Here is a 17,216-nt window from a genome sequence, read left to right on the forward strand (position 1 = left end):
GTCGCATATTGTAGATTTCTGTTGTAGTAGACTTGCTATTGCGATTCGCCGGCCTTCGATGACCGTTGTCTCTGCCTGCAGGGGCGGGCGAGATGGATGTATTGCTAGTAACTCCCGATGCCTCAAAAGCTGTTTTCAGTACGCACACCAATATTACTTTCTTTAACTCGGACTTCCTGGTTGTGCATGTACGTCCACTCTTTTTCCTAGCAATGCATCGGCAAGTCGGACTTTGCATCTCGCGTAGTTGAGGGGCGGGAGTGAACCAGAAAAGGCAGGTCTGAGATTACGACGATGGTGCCGTTGTGGCGTCGGGTGCGATCTGAGATCAGTCCTGCGTTTTGAATTTTTGAACCGAACGATCATCTGCACAAACTTTTGGCTTCACGCTCCTACAGCCTACCCCAGCGAAGATGTGCCCTCTCAGAAGGTTGCTCTGACACTCCATAACGCCCGGCACATTTTCCCCCGAATGTCTTGCCGCCATTTCGGGCACTCACTTCGCTCCGAAGACACTGGCGGAAGCAGACGATTTTGAAAACTGCCTGAAATTTGCACTCTAAAATAATGTGGCACAAATCTGTAGCCGTGGTCCGGTTCGGCTTGGTAGTGGTTCGGCTTTTGGGAGCCGGGCCGAGTCGAGCTTCCTAAGCGTGCAATAGTCCACTTCCTGCTCTGCTTCAAATTATACGGCCGTGTAACAAATTTTGACCATTGTAGACATAGCGACATTGTAGTATGCCACCAGTGGCTCCGATGCGGACTGCATTAGGTAGGGGTCTAGCCTTTCCGCGAAAAGCCTACTTAGGAAATCTTCTATGACAGCTCGAGCCGGCCAACAGCGAGCTCTTAGCTCGAGATGACGCCAGGACACCACAACGACCTGATATCATACCTCCACTGGTGTTTTCGCGCATATAACCATCTTACTTGCCCCCAAACAAGCAGAGATCGAACGTACATCGCAAATGTCGGTGTCGGACAAACTCACCACAGTGCACGACGGGCATCCGCCGTTCATCGCCGTGCCGCCAGTTTGGGAGGTGATCAAGTACCCCATCACGCCGGTCGACTTGGTCTTCGTGAAGGACCACGGTGCGTTGTGCTTGCGAGCCGAAGCAGGCTGCGTGCTCGTGTGCGCTGACACCAGTGGCTGTGCAGGCCCGATCGAGCACCTGGACGCGGCGACGTTCAAACTCAAGATCGATGGCCTCGTCGAGCAAGAGGTGGAGTACACGCTGGCAGAGATACAGCAGAACTTCCCGAAGGTGGAGGTCGTCGCTGCGCTGGACGTATGTGTGGCTGCCATTCGGTGGGAGAGAGCGAGGCGGCTGACTTACTGGCGTCGCAGTGCGCGGGGAATCCCCATACCGGCGAGCAGGGCGGGGACAAACCCATTCATGGCGTGCTCAGGAAAGAGATCGCGAATGTGATCTGGGGCGGCGTACGTCTGCGCGACCTCCTTCTCGCAGCTAGGGTCCGCAGCGTCTCGCACAGGCCGGGGAAGACATATGCGCATTTTGTGTCCCATATCACTGAGCCCGGCAAGCCGGACGAACTGTTTGGTACCTCTGTGCCTCTGGAGAAGGTGTTGAGTGAGGACGGCGACGTACTTCTGGCGTATGAGGTGCGTGGCTCGGCACAAATGGTGTAGTTGAGAGGATTGATAAATGATGCGCGTAGATGAATGGGAAGCGGTTTCGAGACGAGCACGGTTTCCCGTTCCGAACAGTCGTCCCAGGCTATATCGGTACGCGTTGGGTGAAGTGGGTGAACCGCATCACTATAGCGCATCACGAGTCGGATAACCTTTCAGAGGTACACGCAACTCCAGCGCACTTCTCATTATGACGAGATCCTCATGTCTTCACTTAGGTGCAAGCCACTGAACCAGCAGACCAATTCTTGTCCAAGTTCCCACCCATCCTCGCCAACCCCATCAACTCCGTCATCGGCTCCGTAAAGATACACAACGGGCAGCTGATCATCAAGGGGTACGCCGTTGGCGGAGAGGCTGGGCAGATCAAGGAGGTATCGGTGAGCGTCGACGGGGGCCGGGATTGGGTCCCGGCGAAGATTATATATCAAGACGGCCGGTGGAGCTGGACGCTATGGGAGGCGACGATCTCGCTGCTAGGTGGTCCGGCCGAATACCACGGCACAGTGTACAGTCGTGCACAGGACACCAGCGGGAACACGCAGTCCAAGGACACAGGTTCGAATCCGAAGGGCGTGGCGGCCGCTGGATATGGTGAGGCGCAGTTCTGAAAGACTTGTGTACGGTTACGGCTCTACATGGCATGGGAATAAGTCTCTTTCTTTCTTTTTTATGATTCCCTGCAGCTCGACGTTCCTGGGCTCCTTCTCGGCTCATCTGCTGTCCCTTTGACTTGAGCACGCTCGTCTTAGGTTAGGGTAGCCGTAGGGTTAGCCCGTGTACAGTAGTTTTCCACATTCCGCCCCTTGTATTACTTAATTCCTGTACTTGTGTCTCATTAGTGGCAGAGAAGCTTGAATTTGTAGTGTAGTGTGATGCACGTCGCGTCTCAATGAATGAATATTGCGCGAAATTATCGTAGTACTAGTGAAGTTGTAAGTCGCGAAAACAGATAGTCGATTGAACATTGCACAGCTGCCTCAGCTTGTAGTGCCATGCGAGGTTTGCCTCATTGAGCAATATAATTTTCATACTTATGACAGCTACCGTCTTCTGTTTTCTATAATAATAATAAAGTTATGGCTATCTGGAAAGCCTCACACGCTAATAGGCAGGCCCCGTACAAAGCACCAGGTGGATCCTGAAGACTACACGACAAACGCATACTCGCTCCACCGCCAATTATCAGTCTAGATACTAAGCTGTGCTGCGGTGCGCGGGCCTACACGCGCTATTAGGAATCGGATACACGCCCAGGGCATGTCGACGGCGCGCTCAAGGTAATGTGGGTTAGCTCCGAGTCTCTAGGAGTTACGGAGATAGAATAGGCTGATGCCCTCCACGGATGTGATGATAGGTCCCAGTGACCAGTATGTATAGTTTATATGCGTATGAAAATGTTGTACTCACAGAGAATTGGCCCAATGGGAGCATCGGGAAGCGTAGTGCACACTGCTGTGGATACCGTAACTTTGTAGTTCATCGGAGACTCATATCAGGAATGCTGCTTCACTTCCAAACGAGGGAGGCGTGGAGTCAGGTATAGAAGGCAGAGATACTCAAAGTTGAACGACGAAGGTGCAGGAAGTAACAAAATAAGGTATGTGTCGGACCTGTAAGGTTGCAGAACCTATACAGACCCACCGGAGGAATCTGCATGTTCGGCTCGGAACCGGTTGGTATCAGAAAATTCTGCACACTTATCTCAAACGCTTTCCCTCAAGCATCAGTGATCCACAACGAGAAACGCTGGCAGTAGGTGCTAGCTCCGGCCCGGTGTCATATGAGTACGCAGTCGGCAGCCGAACAGATAGCAATGAATGTACTGTACGGCTGCTTGCCCCGGTAGAAGTAAAGCATTGAATATTGAGATAGCGCCTCTACTTATCTTTGATACAAGCATACGGGCCTCGTTCCGTTGTTTACAGTTGGCACTGCTGCGCGATGGACTCAGTTCTGCGTCGAATTTGAAAGCATTCTGCGCTTCCGCCCGTTTTACGTACCCTTGCCCACATTTCCTTGATGACCGCTGTCTTGAGAAGTGATACTGTTCGTGTTTATCGCAGTAAAGCAGATCTCACAAGCGAGAAAGACCAAGGAGCGAGCAACTCCCGGAAAAGGCAGGTCTGCGATTAAGGTGAGGCGGCGTACCATTGTGGCGTCTGATAAGATCCGAGACATTTATCGCTCTTAACCCTTGAAATGAACAGCCACCTGTACTTCAGCTCTTGTAGCCCACTCCTACACCGATTCTAGACTTCCGTTACTAGGATTGTTCTATTGTTCCGTCGCATCCCGTGCTATCGGTAACACCTTCCGAAAGTTACGCCACTATCTCAGGCACCGGCCCAGGCTCTTGGCTTTCCAACTTTGCAGCGCCGTAGCTGATGGGCGCGGAGGATCCTACTATGCAAAGCATCACATGCGACGTTTCTTTGCACTGTTATCTCGGGACAATATGGACCAGAGACGCGGGCCAGCGGCTTCGGATGGTTTATATGACGCACCTGCCCCACCCCCAGGCCACGATTGAAATTGTCTCGCACTCTCTCGCCAACAAACCTCACCGAGTACTACACCCTCGGACACGTTTCGTTGCTATACATATATTACTGGCATACGTCGCAAATGTCTCAAGACAGACTAATTGTGCTTAAAGAGTGGCCATTTAACGCCGAGCCGCCGCTCAAGCAGCTCATAGAGCACCCTATCACACCAGTGGACTTGGTGTATGCGAGGAATCATGGTGCGTTTTTCTCGCTTATGACATACTCGTGTGCACTGACAGCGGGATGGGCAGGTCCGATCGAGCATCTAATCGCGCAGAAGTTCAAGGTCAAGGTCGACGGCCTTGTGGAACACGAAGCGGAGTACACGCTAGCAGATATACAGAAGAAGTTTCCGAAGGTCGAGGTTGTTGCTGCGATGCATGTACGATTGAAGGCTCTTCATATGGAAAGAAGGAACTGATGAGTGGAGTAGTGCGCAGGCAACCGTCGCAGAATCATGCAGGACAAGAAGGACAAGCCCGTTGAAGGCGTGCTTTGGGGCCAGGCCTTGATCGCGAATGTGCGCTGGGGCGGCGTACGCCTTCGTGACCTCCTCCTCGCGGCCGGGATCTGCGACCCTCCGGGTAAGGAGGGGACGATGTACGCCTGTTTCGCGTCCCATGTTACCACCTGCGAGGAGGACGACTGGTACGGGAGCTCAGTGCCGCTAGAGAAGGTGCTGAGCGAGGACGGCGATGCTCTCTTGGCATATGAGGTGAGTGGCTCGAAATAGACAGCACAATGAGCAGGATTGATGGCTGATTTGTGCAGATGAATGGAAAGCTACTTTGGCCTGAGCACGGGTTCCCGTTCCGGGTAATCGTCCCGGGATACATTGGTGCTCGCTGGGTGAAGTGGGTGGACCAGATTACTGTAGCACATCGCGAGTCGGAGAACTTTTATCAGCAGAAGGATTACAAGGTCCTTCCTCCGGAGGTACATACTACTCTGGCGCATCCTCGTTCAAGCCGTTCTTATATTCTGACTTAGGTGCAAACCAAGGAGCAAGCAGAACAATATTGGTCCAGACTCCCACCCATCCTTGCCAATCCCGTCAACTCTGTCATCGCCTCCGTGGGGTTATGCGACGGGGAACTCATTGTCAAGGGATATGCCGTCGGTGGTCCCGCTGGGCCAATCAGGGCGGTATCGGTGAGCATCGACGGAGGGCTGAGCTGGATCCCGGCGAGGATCAAGTACCAAGAGGGCCGGTGGAGTTGGACGCTATGGGAGGCGACGATATCGCTATTAGACGGCAGTGTGGAGTGCCATGGCATAGTGTACAGCCGCGCTGAGGACACGAGCGGGAACACGCAGCCCAAGGATACGGACTGGAACCTGAGGGGCGTGGGGTATCAGGGGTATGGTGAGATACGCTTCTGAAGGACTTGCGATCAGTGTTGGTGCCCGCTCTTGGAACGCATGCTATCGACACCGTTTTCGTGCCTATATCTAATTGATTTCGGAGAAACCTGGATTTTATGATGTAGTATAGGTCGCGTGCTAGTGAATGAAGAGGGCGTGGAAGCTACTGCCAATAGCTGCGGGAACGAGGCTCGATGTCAGAATTATTGTGAGCTTGCGATAGGAATAGCAATATATGCATCATCCAGCTACTTGATAGCGCTACGTAGCGTGTATCTTTTCTGGCTCTCTGGCTGCGATTCCTCGCTGCCGTTTTCTGTTTGGCAGCGGAGAGTGGGCAGCGCGGGGGGCTACCCGGGGTCTTTGATGTGAGCGGAGGCGCGGGACCCCGGAGTGGACATTACGCTTGGGAAGCGAGGGAGGTATGCATTAGCCTTCAGGCAGGCTCCCTCCGTCTCGCATGCCATAAGTACCGCAGCCTCAGCAGTGCTCGGGAACACCACCTTCTCCCCTATACTATGTGGCGTGGTACACCAAGGTTATTCTTTGTGCTCGCTTTCGTCATAAACTGCCTGCTCTGGTCTCAATCCCGCTATGCGCAGCTACCGTCTTCGCCCGCGCACTCGCTTGCGAGAAGGTCATCCCCAGCGGAACGGCGGGAATCAGGAAGGATGCTGGCGTACTCGAACGCGACGACTTTGTACGAGGACCAGGTGTGTGTCGAAAACGGCCTATGAGCCGTCTTTTTACCCAGCAGCTAATGTCGCGCAGTGCTATCCCGTCTCTCTGCCAGTCAAGGAGCAATGCGCGAATGTCGTTGAAGAATGCCCAGCGCCGCATACATTCCTCTCGATCCCCTACGTGAAACACTACTTTTGCGCAAAGCCCGCCATTCGGCCGACGCTCTTCGCCGGGCTCTTACTCTGGCTGCTCTTTCTCTTCTCAACGCTTGGGATCAGCGCGGCGGACTTTTTCTGTCCGAACCTTGCGACACTGGCACATCTTCTCCACCTCGACGAGAACGTCGCAGGAGTCACTTTTCTCGCCTTTGGCAACGGTAGCCCAGACGTCTTCGCGACATTCTCTGCGATGCGCTCCAATTCTGGCGGGCTCGCCATTGGCGAGCTCCTCGGTGCGGCGGCCTTCGTGACGAGTTGTGTCGTCGGATCTATGTGCATTATCAAGCCATTCAAAGTGAACCCAGCACCATTTCTGCGTGACGTTGGCTTCTTCACGATATCCATCGTTGTCATGCTGGTTGTGCTCTGGGACAGCGTGCTTGAGCTCTGGGAAGCTATGTGTTTGGTCGGACTGTACCTGTTCTATGTTGCAGTTGTCGTTGTTGGTTCGTGGATAGAACGCAGAAGGGAGAAGCAGCGCCGAATGGAAGAAATGATGAGGGACGAGTACAGAGAAGACACCCCGTTAATCCAGGAGCCATATCAGGACGAGCGTAAGAAATCATCTCTGGTCTTGTTAAAAAAGCACATCTGACAAGAGAAACAGCTGGCCAAGCTCCTACGAGCTCGTCAAACTTGGAAGTTCCAGTTCCATACCAAAGAAGTCGTGCTGTGTCGGCGCCACATCCACCTCGCCTAGGGATCCAGCTGCCTATCCGACCGACCACCCGCAACTCCTCACCTCACTCGACAGGGACACATACGCCTTCGCCCCATTCCAGTCATATGCCATCCTTCTCGCTGATAGGTGCTCTCGAGTTCCGACGTGTTGTCTCATCGCTGCAGGAACAGGCGGCAGGCACTCGGCTGAGCCTCTTCGAGAGCAGTCCTCTGACACCCTACCCTGGAGGCCACTACCACCACCATCCTCATCTGCGCCGCACCAACTCCTCGCAGTCGCACACCTCCTTGCTGAGGGACGAATCTCGCGATCCATGGGACGCTGCCCTTAGTTCGCACGGCGTGCCCCTTGAACAGCGCTCGCCTATGGGCTCGACACACGATCTGGAGGTCGGCGTAGAGAACATGCCTATACCCACAATATCCCATATCCCTGCATCCCCGACGATCACAGACAGCGAGCCAGAGCAATACATCCCCCCTTCTCGCCGACAACGCTTCTTCCGGACCCTCGGAGTCATATGTCATGTCCTCTTCCCAACTCTGCACAACTTCAGACAGAAGTCATACTTAGGGATGATCGCGGCCGTCTTCGCTGCACCCGCCGTTACGGCTCTGACGCTGACGCTACCGGTTGTCGTAACGAACCACGATATGCCTGGCCCGCACGAGGAAAAGCTCGATAACGCGAGCCGCCTAGTGGAATTCGAAGAGGAAGGGGTCGAGCGAACGCTGATTGCAGAAGACGCGGTGGAGGAAGAGATGCATGAATTACAATTCAACAAGTGGCTCATGGCCGTGCAGTGCGTGCTTGCCCCACTCTTCTGCGTGGCTATTCTGTTTGGTGAGTGGTCCTGACATGCTTTATGGCGCATACATGCTTATAGGCGCTTCAATGGCAGATGGCTCAGGTCGTGAGCCATGGCTTTTAATGGCGGCGGGCATCGCTGGCGCTGCAGCTGCGATTCTTGTCGCAGTGTTTAGTGGGAACGGTGAAAGTCAGGGTGCACGGCTGACGCGGTGCACTATGGGTTTCATTGTCGCCGTGGTCTGGATCATGGCACTTGCAGACGAGATTGTCGAAGTCCTTCAGGTATGCTTGCTGTAGTCTTTTCAAATCGACGTGAGCTAATGTCCGAGTAGACATTTGGCCTCATCTTTGGTCTCTCAGACGCCATCATAGGACTGACTATCTTCGCGATGGGAAACTCTCTGGCCGATCTCGTAGCGAATATGAGTGTTGCGGTGCGTCACATTCTCGTCCTTAATGACATCCTTTCTGACTTGCTATCAGGTGTTTGCGCCTATTATGGGCTTCTCCGCTTGCTTCGGCGGGCCAATGCTCAACATCCTCCTGGGCATTGGCATCACAGGTACCTATATCACAAGACAGACCTCGGAGCCTTACCCCCTGGAGTTCTCAACAACCCTCTTCATCACTGGCGTGGGCCTCCTGGTTCTGCTACTCGCAACACTCATCTTCGTTCCGCTGAACGGCTACTTCCTCCCACGGACTTGGGGTATCGCCCTCATCATCGGATATACCTGTCTCATGATCGCTAACATTGTCGTGGAGGTCAAGACGAGCTCCGCATTCATACGCTGATATACCCCGTTAGTCATAATCTCCCTACGCTACTCTGAAGTCTGCTTGTTTTCTTATTTATTTCTGTTTCGGTCGGATCGTTATCCACATACGCTCACATTTAGTAGTAGTCCCCGCACTCAGTCTCATCTCTCGTTTGTATATTGCTTGTCTCGGGAAGTCAATGGCATTTGTAAATCGAAGTAGCACCGGATCATTATCTCATAACGAAAGACAGTACTCATCTCTGTTTTCCTTGCCTCGACACCTCCCTGTAAGACTCTGACTGACTTGTCGCAGGCACTAGAATGCGCTCTATTCGCTATTGGCCGCTAGGTCTCTACACCGCCACTAGGGACGCTGACATCTTTGTGGCGTTGGCCTGTCGAGACACACACTATTGGTCCAACGTTGTAGGAATTATATTCTGGTAGAAAATACTCTGACCGCCATCTGTTGTATAACTTGTATTACATAGGCAGGTGTAGCACGGTCCGGTATGAGTGCGTCACCCGAGTGGTCGGACGCCGTCTTTTAGGCTGTAGCCATTCACGAACGCTACAAGAGCATAGTGCTGCGGTCACGAATTCATTTCATTTCATTATACAACAGTCAACGGCAGCTCTTGAGACAAATAAATCCTACAACACTGCGAGACAGCAGACGACTCCCTTGAGGGTAATCAAAGCCGGAACGCTTCATAGCATCGTTCGACGCTTAGGCGCACTTGCACTCGTTGGGCTTGCAGGCGCAGCTACGGAGTGTGAGTGAGTATCACAGCATGATAATATGAGCAAGCAGACGGCGTACGCGTTGGCGCAGGCGCAGGAGGTGTTGGCACTGCAGGTGGCAGAGCCGCAGTTGGCGTAGTTGACGGGGACAGCGACGGCCTAGTCGTTCCAATGGTGAGTGCTGTTCTAAGGGCTCTAGAGTAGAGTGGGCTTACAGAGTACATTGTTGTTTGGATGTTCTGGGGAATGTAGAGAGGTGTCTTGGGATGCTCCAATTCGCACTTCGTTGACCATATTTATGTGCTTGTAGCGTGCGTCTATAGCCCCTGTTCGCACGATGTGCACGTAAGGCTGTGCCCCATAAACAGCCTAGACTTGTGAGGCATTAGTGCTGCAGCCACCCGACAGGCCTTATCACATTCCGATGTCACGTTCCTTGCTTCGGGAGGTGACCCTGCAACATAGAGTTGGATATTGGCAGGCCAGTATCAGCACATGCCGTGGGGCCTGGCGCCGCTCTAATTGACTCATGCCATTTCTTTTGGGGTGCCGTGGAGAGATGTGCCGCGGAGAGCCTCCTCAGCGACCTTGCCTATCAGGCGCGGAGCTAGGCGGCTCCTTACGGAGTAGCATATGTGAGTTTGCTCCTGGTCCCTTCAGCCCCGCAGTGCACCAATCTTCCAGGTCGATGCCACGTCAGCGTCGGCTCTGTTCCTAGACACTCCCGTACGCTCTTTTGGCCACTTGTTTTCCCAGGTCTGTTGTCCGGCTGAGTAAAGATTGTGATGTTGAAGGCCTGCCGTGCGAGCGTCACGATAAACCTCTTAGGTGCCCCGGCTTCACCGTCTGTTGATCTTTCGATAAGCGACGGTTCGAAAAATGCCTCATTGCGCGTCTGCCAGTGTGCGTCATGATCAGGTGGACGTTTCCCCGCATGAAGGCGACTAAAACAGTAAGGACGAACTGTACGGCGAAGAAGTGGTCCTCAGCGTGCCTTAGCTTGTTGCCACTGCTGATTTTCGGGACGCTATCGATGGTTGTGATGGATTTAATCTGCCCACCCGCGATAATATCGATAAGGAGAAGGGGTGGCAATGGTTGAAAGCCTGAGCAGTGTGCAACGGGTACGGTATCCGCCCGCAAATGCATCTTGCTCCCTGGAAATGCGGACCAGTTTACTCATCGGCCAATCGACCTTGAAGGACATTCGCTGTTCTCAGCAAATCAGCGGCTGCAATCATTGCACTTAGCAGGCGTCAGCAGTCTGGGCCTGAGTCACGCGTCAGAGAATCATAGAAATGCCAATACGTTCGTGCCTGTCTATTATTCAAATTCTCGACGTTCGACGTTCAACATTCGATATCGATATCTCCGTAAATCTACATCGTAAGGCTGCATGAAGTCTGACTAAAATCTGAGATGAGATGAACTTCGATATAAGTATATCTAGTACCTACCTACATGACTACAAACCGGAGCGTCGTCTACTGGATACTTATTGTTATGTTATGGGATAGAAATTAAGCTATGCAAGATGTTACCGATGTGAGTGGAGCGTGATAGTCAAGGTGTATCAGGCGTAAAAGAGTCATAGCATGCGAGTCGTTACTTTCTGCTCAGCGCCTGGAGCTGCACGTATTCGTAATATCCACCGCGACGGTCGAGCAACTCGTCGTGCGTGCCCGCCTCGCTGACTGCACCGTCCTTAATGAAGTATCTGCAAGAGAATTTAGTCTTCCGCACGACAAGCGCAAGTATGAGCAATGAAATGCTTACATGCAGTCAGCGTTTTGAATGGTGGACAGACGATGCGCGATGGCAATGGTTGTCCTACCCCTGGCTGCGCGGTCAAGGGCTTCTTGTACCACTCGCTCAGAGTTGGAGTCGAGAGCAGAAGTCGCCTGGAGTCATGTTAGTCATGAGCGGCGCTGAGTATAGAGGGCAACACACCTCATCCAAGAGGAGAACTCTCGGGTTCCTGAGAAGTGCTCGGGCGATGGCGATACGTTCTAAAAGCGCCGGCTGTAAGTCTACTTGTCCGCGAAGTCGTGAATGGTAAACGTACGCTTTTGGCCACCAGATAGCTGAGATCCCTTGCCACCGACCTGAGTGTCAAAACCGCTATGGCATTCGTTAGCATCTGCAAAAACATCTGGGAAACGTGGAGGCTTACTCTGGCAGAGATTTGATGAACTCCAGGATATTGGCGCTGCGACAGGCCTCCTCGATCTCCTCCTGGGTTACTTCTGATATAGGCTTGGTTGCTCCGAGAAGGATGTTGAAGCGGATTGTGCCAGAATACAAAGTCTACGAATGTCGAAATTAGATGGGTGCAAGCGAATACAAAATCAAATATCACGTACAGGCTCCTGAGACACAAGAGCGATGTGCTTGCGGTACTCAGTAACATTAAGCTCAGAGATTGGTTGCCCGTCGAGCTGCAAAAAATAGTTGGAATAAAGCATAATCTCAGTAGGGAGCGAACGTACGTAGACAGTGCCAGCAAGGGGATCATAGAATCGCTCGATAAGTTGGATCCTGCAGCCAGCGTCAGTATAGAAGCGCCGACCACGAGGTGAAGAAAGTTCTCACGTTGTACTCTTACCACACCCACTCGCACCGACCAAGGCGACGTAGGTGCCAGGCTCAACCGTGATATTGAGGTCGCGGAGGACTCGGACGCCAGGACGCGTGGGGTAGCGGAAGTGCACGTTCTCGAAATGGATCCTGCCCTGCACGTTCTGCGGGACCTTGCCCTCTTTAGACTCGGCGTCGATCGTGGGCATCGAGTCGAGGAGGGTGACGATGTCTGCAGCGGCGTCGTTCGCGGACGACATGTCGGGCACGAACTGGAAGACGTTGCCGGCTTGCATGGAGCCGAAGACGGTGCTCTGTCCGACGTGTAATTAATCAGCACTGAGGATACCATGATATAAGAAGGCACAACTAACCATGAGCGTGACAAAGAAGTGGAACGGCGTGAATTCCTGGTCCGCAACGAGCCGCGAGCCGTACCAGAACACAAGGGCCATGACAAAGAAGATCATCGCCTGCGACATCGCCCAGAGCAGGTTGCTCCAGACTGCCGCCTTCTTGGAGTTCTCGAGGGGCTCATCGAGACTGAGAGAGTAGATGTTGCAGCAATCTTCCTCGCGAGTGAGCGAAGCGACGGTCCGAATGGCACCTGCAGCCTCGCAAGCAAGCTGTGCAGAGCCTTCGTGCGCTTTCTTGTTCTGCTTGTCTTTCAAGATGACAACACGCTGTGAAGGGACGGAGTGAGTCTTGTATTGTTCGGACGGGAGAAAGGGCCCTTACTAGTCGGATGTATCCACTGGAGACGATTAGCGGCGCGCATGCAACACCGACGAGGCCAAGCTTCCAGGTGAAGGCTATGCCGATAGTGAAGCCGCATGCCAGGGTGGAGATACTTTGCACAATTCTAGTCGAAAGAGAGTCAGTATCAGAATTCAAGACTCCGGAACATATAACTACGTACGCCCCAAGTGTGACACCTGCCAAGCCTTCGATCTTCTCAGGCTTGTCGCTGAGTCCAGCGGTGAGAGAACCAGTCTGCAAAGTGCCATCAGAAGGGGCCAAGACAAACACATAGAGAAGCCTACGCTATGCTCATCCTCATCGAAGTATTCGACTGAATGTTCACATTAGCATGAAACACCGAAACAAATAAGAGAGTACGCACTATCTTGCCTCAAAATGGCACGGAAGCCCAGCTTCTGGATCTTAGCCGTGAGCTCGGAAGCCGTCATTCCAAAGAACGTGTTTTGCAATCCGCCAGCGACAGACGCGATGATGGCAATGACGAACAGCCTAGCGACGGCTTGAGCGAGAATCATGGCTAGGATCAGAAGAGATTGCTTACCATAGAGCATTTCGGTCGCCATCGTGCCGGCGCTGGTGTGGGTCCGACTCGGAGAATGCGTTCACGGCACGACCTGTACGACACCGAAGTCAGCTACTTTCTGTAGAGTAAGTGAACATAACACTCGCCAAAGACAATACCGAAGCTTGGGTAGACAGCACCGTTGACTAGAGAGCGCATAAGCAAGGCAACAATGCATACGAAGGCGGGATCTCACTGATGGCTGCAATTGTAGCAATAGTATATCTCTTCCACTGGTCTCTGTTGATAGCGCCCATGCGCCTGAAGAGATAGATCATCGAATAGTCCTTCTCCTTCTCCTTCTCCTCCGACTGCTTCTGCGCGAGGATCTCGCTTGCGAGACTCCGATTGCTCTTCATGCGGCCGAGGGGTACCTCTTCCTTCGCAAGCTCCGCGTAGTCCTCGCCGTCCTCCTTGGCGGGCAGCGTCCCGTCCGTCGCGCCTTCGCCCACCTCGGCGTCTAATGGGTCCTCAATGCTGTTCGACTCACGCAGCTTCTGCGCCTCGACGAGGCGGAAGTACGCGCCCTGCTCGTTGGAGAGGAGCTCACTGTGTGTGCCTGATTCGAGCACGCGGCCGTCTCCCATGACGTAGATGCACTGGGCGTCCTTGATCGTCGAGAGACGGTGAGCGATGGTGATGGTCGTGCGTCCTGGGACAGCGTCAGTATCGAGTTAGGGGAGAATACGGGAAATCACGTACCCGCAGCGGCCTTGTCCAGTGCATCCTGCACAACACCCTCGCTCTGCGTGTCGAGCGCACTCGTCGCCTCGTCCAGGAGGAGGATACGCGGGTCAGAGACGATAGCGCGCGCGATGGCGATGCGCTGCTTCTGTCCGCCGGAGAGCAGGAACCCGCGCTCGCCGACCATGGTGTCGTACCCGAGCGGGAGCTTCGACACAAATCCGTCCGCGTTCGCCTTGACACACGCCGCGCGGACGAGCGCGAACTTCTCGTCGGGCGACGCGTGCTCGAATTGCGTACCGACGAGGCCGTGCTCGACGTTGCCGCGGATCGTCGTCGCAAAGAGCGTCGGCTCCTGCGAGACGAGCCCGATCTGCGAACGCAGCCACCGCACGTTGAGGTCCCGCAGGTCGCGACCGTCAAGCCGAACAACGCCATCGAGCGGGTCGTAGAAGCGTTCGACGAGCGAGATGATCGTGGATTTACCGGAGCCGGACGCGCCGACGAGTGCGGCGGTCTTGCCCGCTTGGAACGCGATCGAGAGGCCCTTGAGGATAGGTACGTTCGGGCGCGAGGGATAGTTAAATTTGACATTCTCAAGCGTGATCTCGCCGATGCATTCGTCAGGCTTGGAGCCTTCCGGAGACGAAGAGTCGATGATTGGGACACGGTCGATGGTCTCATAGAGTTTTGCCGCAGCTCCTCGCGCATGTGTGATGGCTATAGAATGCGGGATCAGCTACTACGAAGGCATATGCGACTGAGCTACGAACCTTGCATTTCGGGAGCAAGCAGCGCGAGGGAGAATGAACCAATCAGAATTGCATAAAATACATTCACGACGTCGCCGGCGTTAGCTGAAAAATGTCATCAGCCCTACAAATAATCCTGACGGTTGCCGATTAGACTTACACCGTCCTTGATTAATTAGAGTTGTGCCGAAGTCGAACGCTGAAGATATTCAGTTTCTAGAACGAGTTGACATACGGACGAAGGCTCACACAGCGCATATCCACTGTAGATGACAAAGAAGAAGATACCAAGACTGCCGCCACGCCAGACGGCGCCCTTGATGCTGGCGATGCGAGCGTCGTCGACCGGAGCATTGTACTCCCGAGCGAGTATCTCCTGGGTGCCGAACGCCTGCGCAGTGCGGATGGTCGAGATGACTTCCTCAGCGAGGGTGCCTGCAGAGGCAATCGACTGTAGGGACGACCTAGTTTCCAGAGTCAGCGAACGGGCTGTGGCTGTGCGCTGTGGTTCGCGGGAGGCCTACTGTTTGTAGCGCGCCACGAACTTGTTCATGAAAGCGCCCGTGAGACCGATGCAGGGGATCATTGATGTCAGCGCGAGAGCCAAGCGCCAAGAGCGCACGTAGGCCAGGATCATGCCGGTGAAGAATGCTGCGATGTAGCTCACTACCATAGGCACCTTCTCTGACGTACCGAGCTGTACCAGGTCTGCACGAATAGTAGGAGTGAGTCATTTTCGTGAGGAAAAAAATGCAAACTCACGCGTGTCCGTCTGAATACGAGTCGCGACCTCTCCGGCACCGACGTTATCAAAATATGCGATATCCTGTCGGAGAACGGCTTGAAGGTACTTTTCGCGGAGTCGCTTGGTGCCGATCTCGCCTGTGTACACCCAGATGTACATATAGATGAAAGTACATGTCAATGACCCGATACCTATGGGAGTGCGTGAGTAGCGGGCCACGAGGATAGCGCACGACACATTACCAATGTAAACCAGGTATGAAGCGTTCTGTGCGGCTTCGTGCTTGAACTGATTCTTCGCTGCCTGCAAAGCTGCCTCTGCTGCCGGATCAGCAGGATTAGTGTCTTGTAGCGCTGAGCCAAAGCTGACAAATGACTGGATGAGCCGTCCAAAGAGCAGAGTCATCAGCGGCTGTCGTCAACTGATCAGTGATGGCGTAGAGATGAGAATGGCGAATGGCGTACCATAGCAGCGCCCGAGGCTGTCGCAGCGACTAAGCCGGCCCAATTGATGAAGACCTCGAACGGCGTGGCAAAGCTGCATGCCAGGGGTCAGCATGACGAACAGAGATCCTGATTGCCCAGACATACCGGAACAGGCTTCTGAACGAGACAGGCTGAACAACAGCCTTGGTCCCTTCAGGAATTGTCCCAGCCACCTTATGGTCGGGCTTGTCCCTTGCATCGTGCTTCTCATCGTAGGACGCTGAGTCGGAGGGCACAGGGGTGCCGAGCTGAGACTCGCGCTTCTCCTTGTCGTCTTTGTGACCTGACTTCCAGCCCATGGTCGACGCGACAGTCAGTGGGAGGCGATCAAGAGAGGGAAGACCGAGGAAAGAGCGTAACCGCGAAGGCAGAATTTATATGTCCCGGCAGCGATAGTGACTGTACTTCACGGCGCTGAGTCGGCAGCGCCACCAGGCAGCACAGAGTTCTCCCTTCCCAGGTGATAGCCGTGTCTGTGGAGGACGTGAGAAGGAGCCGGGCTCGCAGCAACCTTCATCACTTGCGTGGTCCACGGCATGATATCAACATTGCGATCAGCTTCCGGAGGCAAGGGTACAAGTCCCCGGCGGGTCCGCTTACATCCTTGGCTTACAGGTCGTAGTGAGGGGCTGCCCACTTGCAGGAGACAAATTTCGCACCCAGGCCCATAATGGGCGAAGCGCACTAGGCCAGCTGATTCTGGAAGCGTCGATCGACGAATGTCGCTAGCCGTGCGACCGCATTGTTGACGTGTGCATACGGCACCAGATGCGCAGGCGGATCCGAAGGTTGTCGTGCAATGCACATACACCGTCGCCACGCCGTCGTGGACCGGGCAATAAGGTGAGAACATACCGCAATGCGACGCCGAAAGGCTGTTCTAGGATGTTCTGAGGCAGCTGGAGAGCGATATCTGCACTGAGCTCGAGGATTCCGGCATGCCTAGGCTATGATGGCCGCGAATTGCGAATTTCCTGCGAAATAACATCTTTCCTTGGATTAGAAATCATTTTTTCTCGCAACTTGAAGCGGAGCAGCCACCTGATATCTGTCCGTTGTATGACATGTCCTCTGCATTGTGATCTTAGCTATGGCGAACCCTTACCGCAGCGCCAGAGAGGTTTTGACTAACAAACGCTTACGCGGGCCGCTTACGAACCGTCCTCATGTCATCTGATCTTA

The 17,216-nt window shown here is 53.9% G+C and overlaps 4 protein-coding genes across 4 annotated transcripts; 3 read left to right on the forward strand and 1 right to left on the reverse strand.

Annotated features, from left to right (window-relative positions):
* The first annotated feature begins 912 nt into the window (after nucleotides 1–912).
* On the forward strand, nucleotides 913–2,565 carry PHACADRAFT_252696 (uncharacterized protein). Its single transcript, XM_007393656.1, has 5 exons — nucleotides 913–1,095; nucleotides 1,162–1,292; nucleotides 1,352–1,627; nucleotides 1,684–1,818; nucleotides 1,876–2,565. Exons 1-5 carry the CDS (start codon nucleotides 969–971, stop codon nucleotides 2,266–2,268), a joined length of 1,062 nt encoding a protein of 353 aa, XP_007393718.1. The 5' UTR covers nucleotides 913–968; the 3' UTR covers nucleotides 2,269–2,565.
* A 1,649-nt stretch (nucleotides 2,566–4,214) lies between these two features.
* On the forward strand, nucleotides 4,215–5,737 carry PHACADRAFT_252697 (uncharacterized protein). The gene is made up of 5 exons (XM_007393657.1): nucleotides 4,215–4,403; nucleotides 4,458–4,588; nucleotides 4,640–4,921; nucleotides 4,978–5,142; nucleotides 5,197–5,737. The coding sequence occupies exons 1-5, from the start codon at nucleotides 4,286–4,288 to the stop codon at nucleotides 5,587–5,589; spliced, it is 1,089 nt and encodes a 362-aa protein (XP_007393719.1). The 5' UTR covers nucleotides 4,215–4,285; the 3' UTR covers nucleotides 5,590–5,737.
* A 261-nt stretch (nucleotides 5,738–5,998) lies between these two features.
* PHACADRAFT_117328 (uncharacterized protein) lies at nucleotides 5,999–9,315 on the forward strand. Its single transcript, XM_007393658.1, has 6 exons — nucleotides 5,999–6,290; nucleotides 6,343–7,024; nucleotides 7,087–7,995; nucleotides 8,054–8,244; nucleotides 8,295–8,396; nucleotides 8,446–9,315. The coding sequence occupies exons 1-6, from the start codon at nucleotides 6,090–6,092 to the stop codon at nucleotides 8,755–8,757; spliced, it is 2,397 nt and encodes a 798-aa protein (XP_007393720.1). The 5' UTR covers nucleotides 5,999–6,089; the 3' UTR covers nucleotides 8,758–9,315.
* A 1,481-nt stretch (nucleotides 9,316–10,796) lies between these two features.
* Nucleotides 10,797–16,521, reverse strand: PHACADRAFT_252704 (uncharacterized protein). The gene is made up of 25 exons (XM_007393659.1): nucleotides 16,140–16,521; nucleotides 16,014–16,086; nucleotides 15,792–15,960; nucleotides 15,567–15,740; nucleotides 15,329–15,512; nucleotides 15,054–15,268; nucleotides 14,965–15,003; nucleotides 14,826–14,909; nucleotides 14,071–14,772; nucleotides 13,565–14,020; nucleotides 13,476–13,514; nucleotides 13,348–13,420; nucleotides 13,168–13,295; nucleotides 13,088–13,116; nucleotides 12,964–13,037; nucleotides 12,783–12,906; nucleotides 12,419–12,727; nucleotides 12,060–12,358; nucleotides 11,957–12,005; nucleotides 11,831–11,905; nucleotides 11,641–11,774; nucleotides 11,533–11,588; nucleotides 11,418–11,476; nucleotides 11,244–11,368; nucleotides 10,797–11,184 (listed from the first exon to the last, which is right to left on the reverse strand). The coding sequence occupies exons 1-25, from the start codon at nucleotides 16,331–16,333 to the stop codon at nucleotides 11,073–11,075; spliced, it is 3,975 nt and encodes a 1,324-aa protein (XP_007393721.1). The 5' UTR covers nucleotides 16,334–16,521; the 3' UTR covers nucleotides 10,797–11,072.
* Nucleotides 16,522–17,216: the final 695 nt, after the last annotated feature.

The sequence above is a fragment of the Phanerochaete carnosa genome (assembly GCF_000300595.1).
Source record: "Phanerochaete carnosa HHB-10118-sp unplaced genomic scaffold PHACAscaffold_3, whole genome shotgun sequence".
NCBI lineage: Eukaryota > Fungi > Basidiomycota > Agaricomycetes > Polyporales > Phanerochaetaceae > Phanerochaete > Phanerochaete carnosa.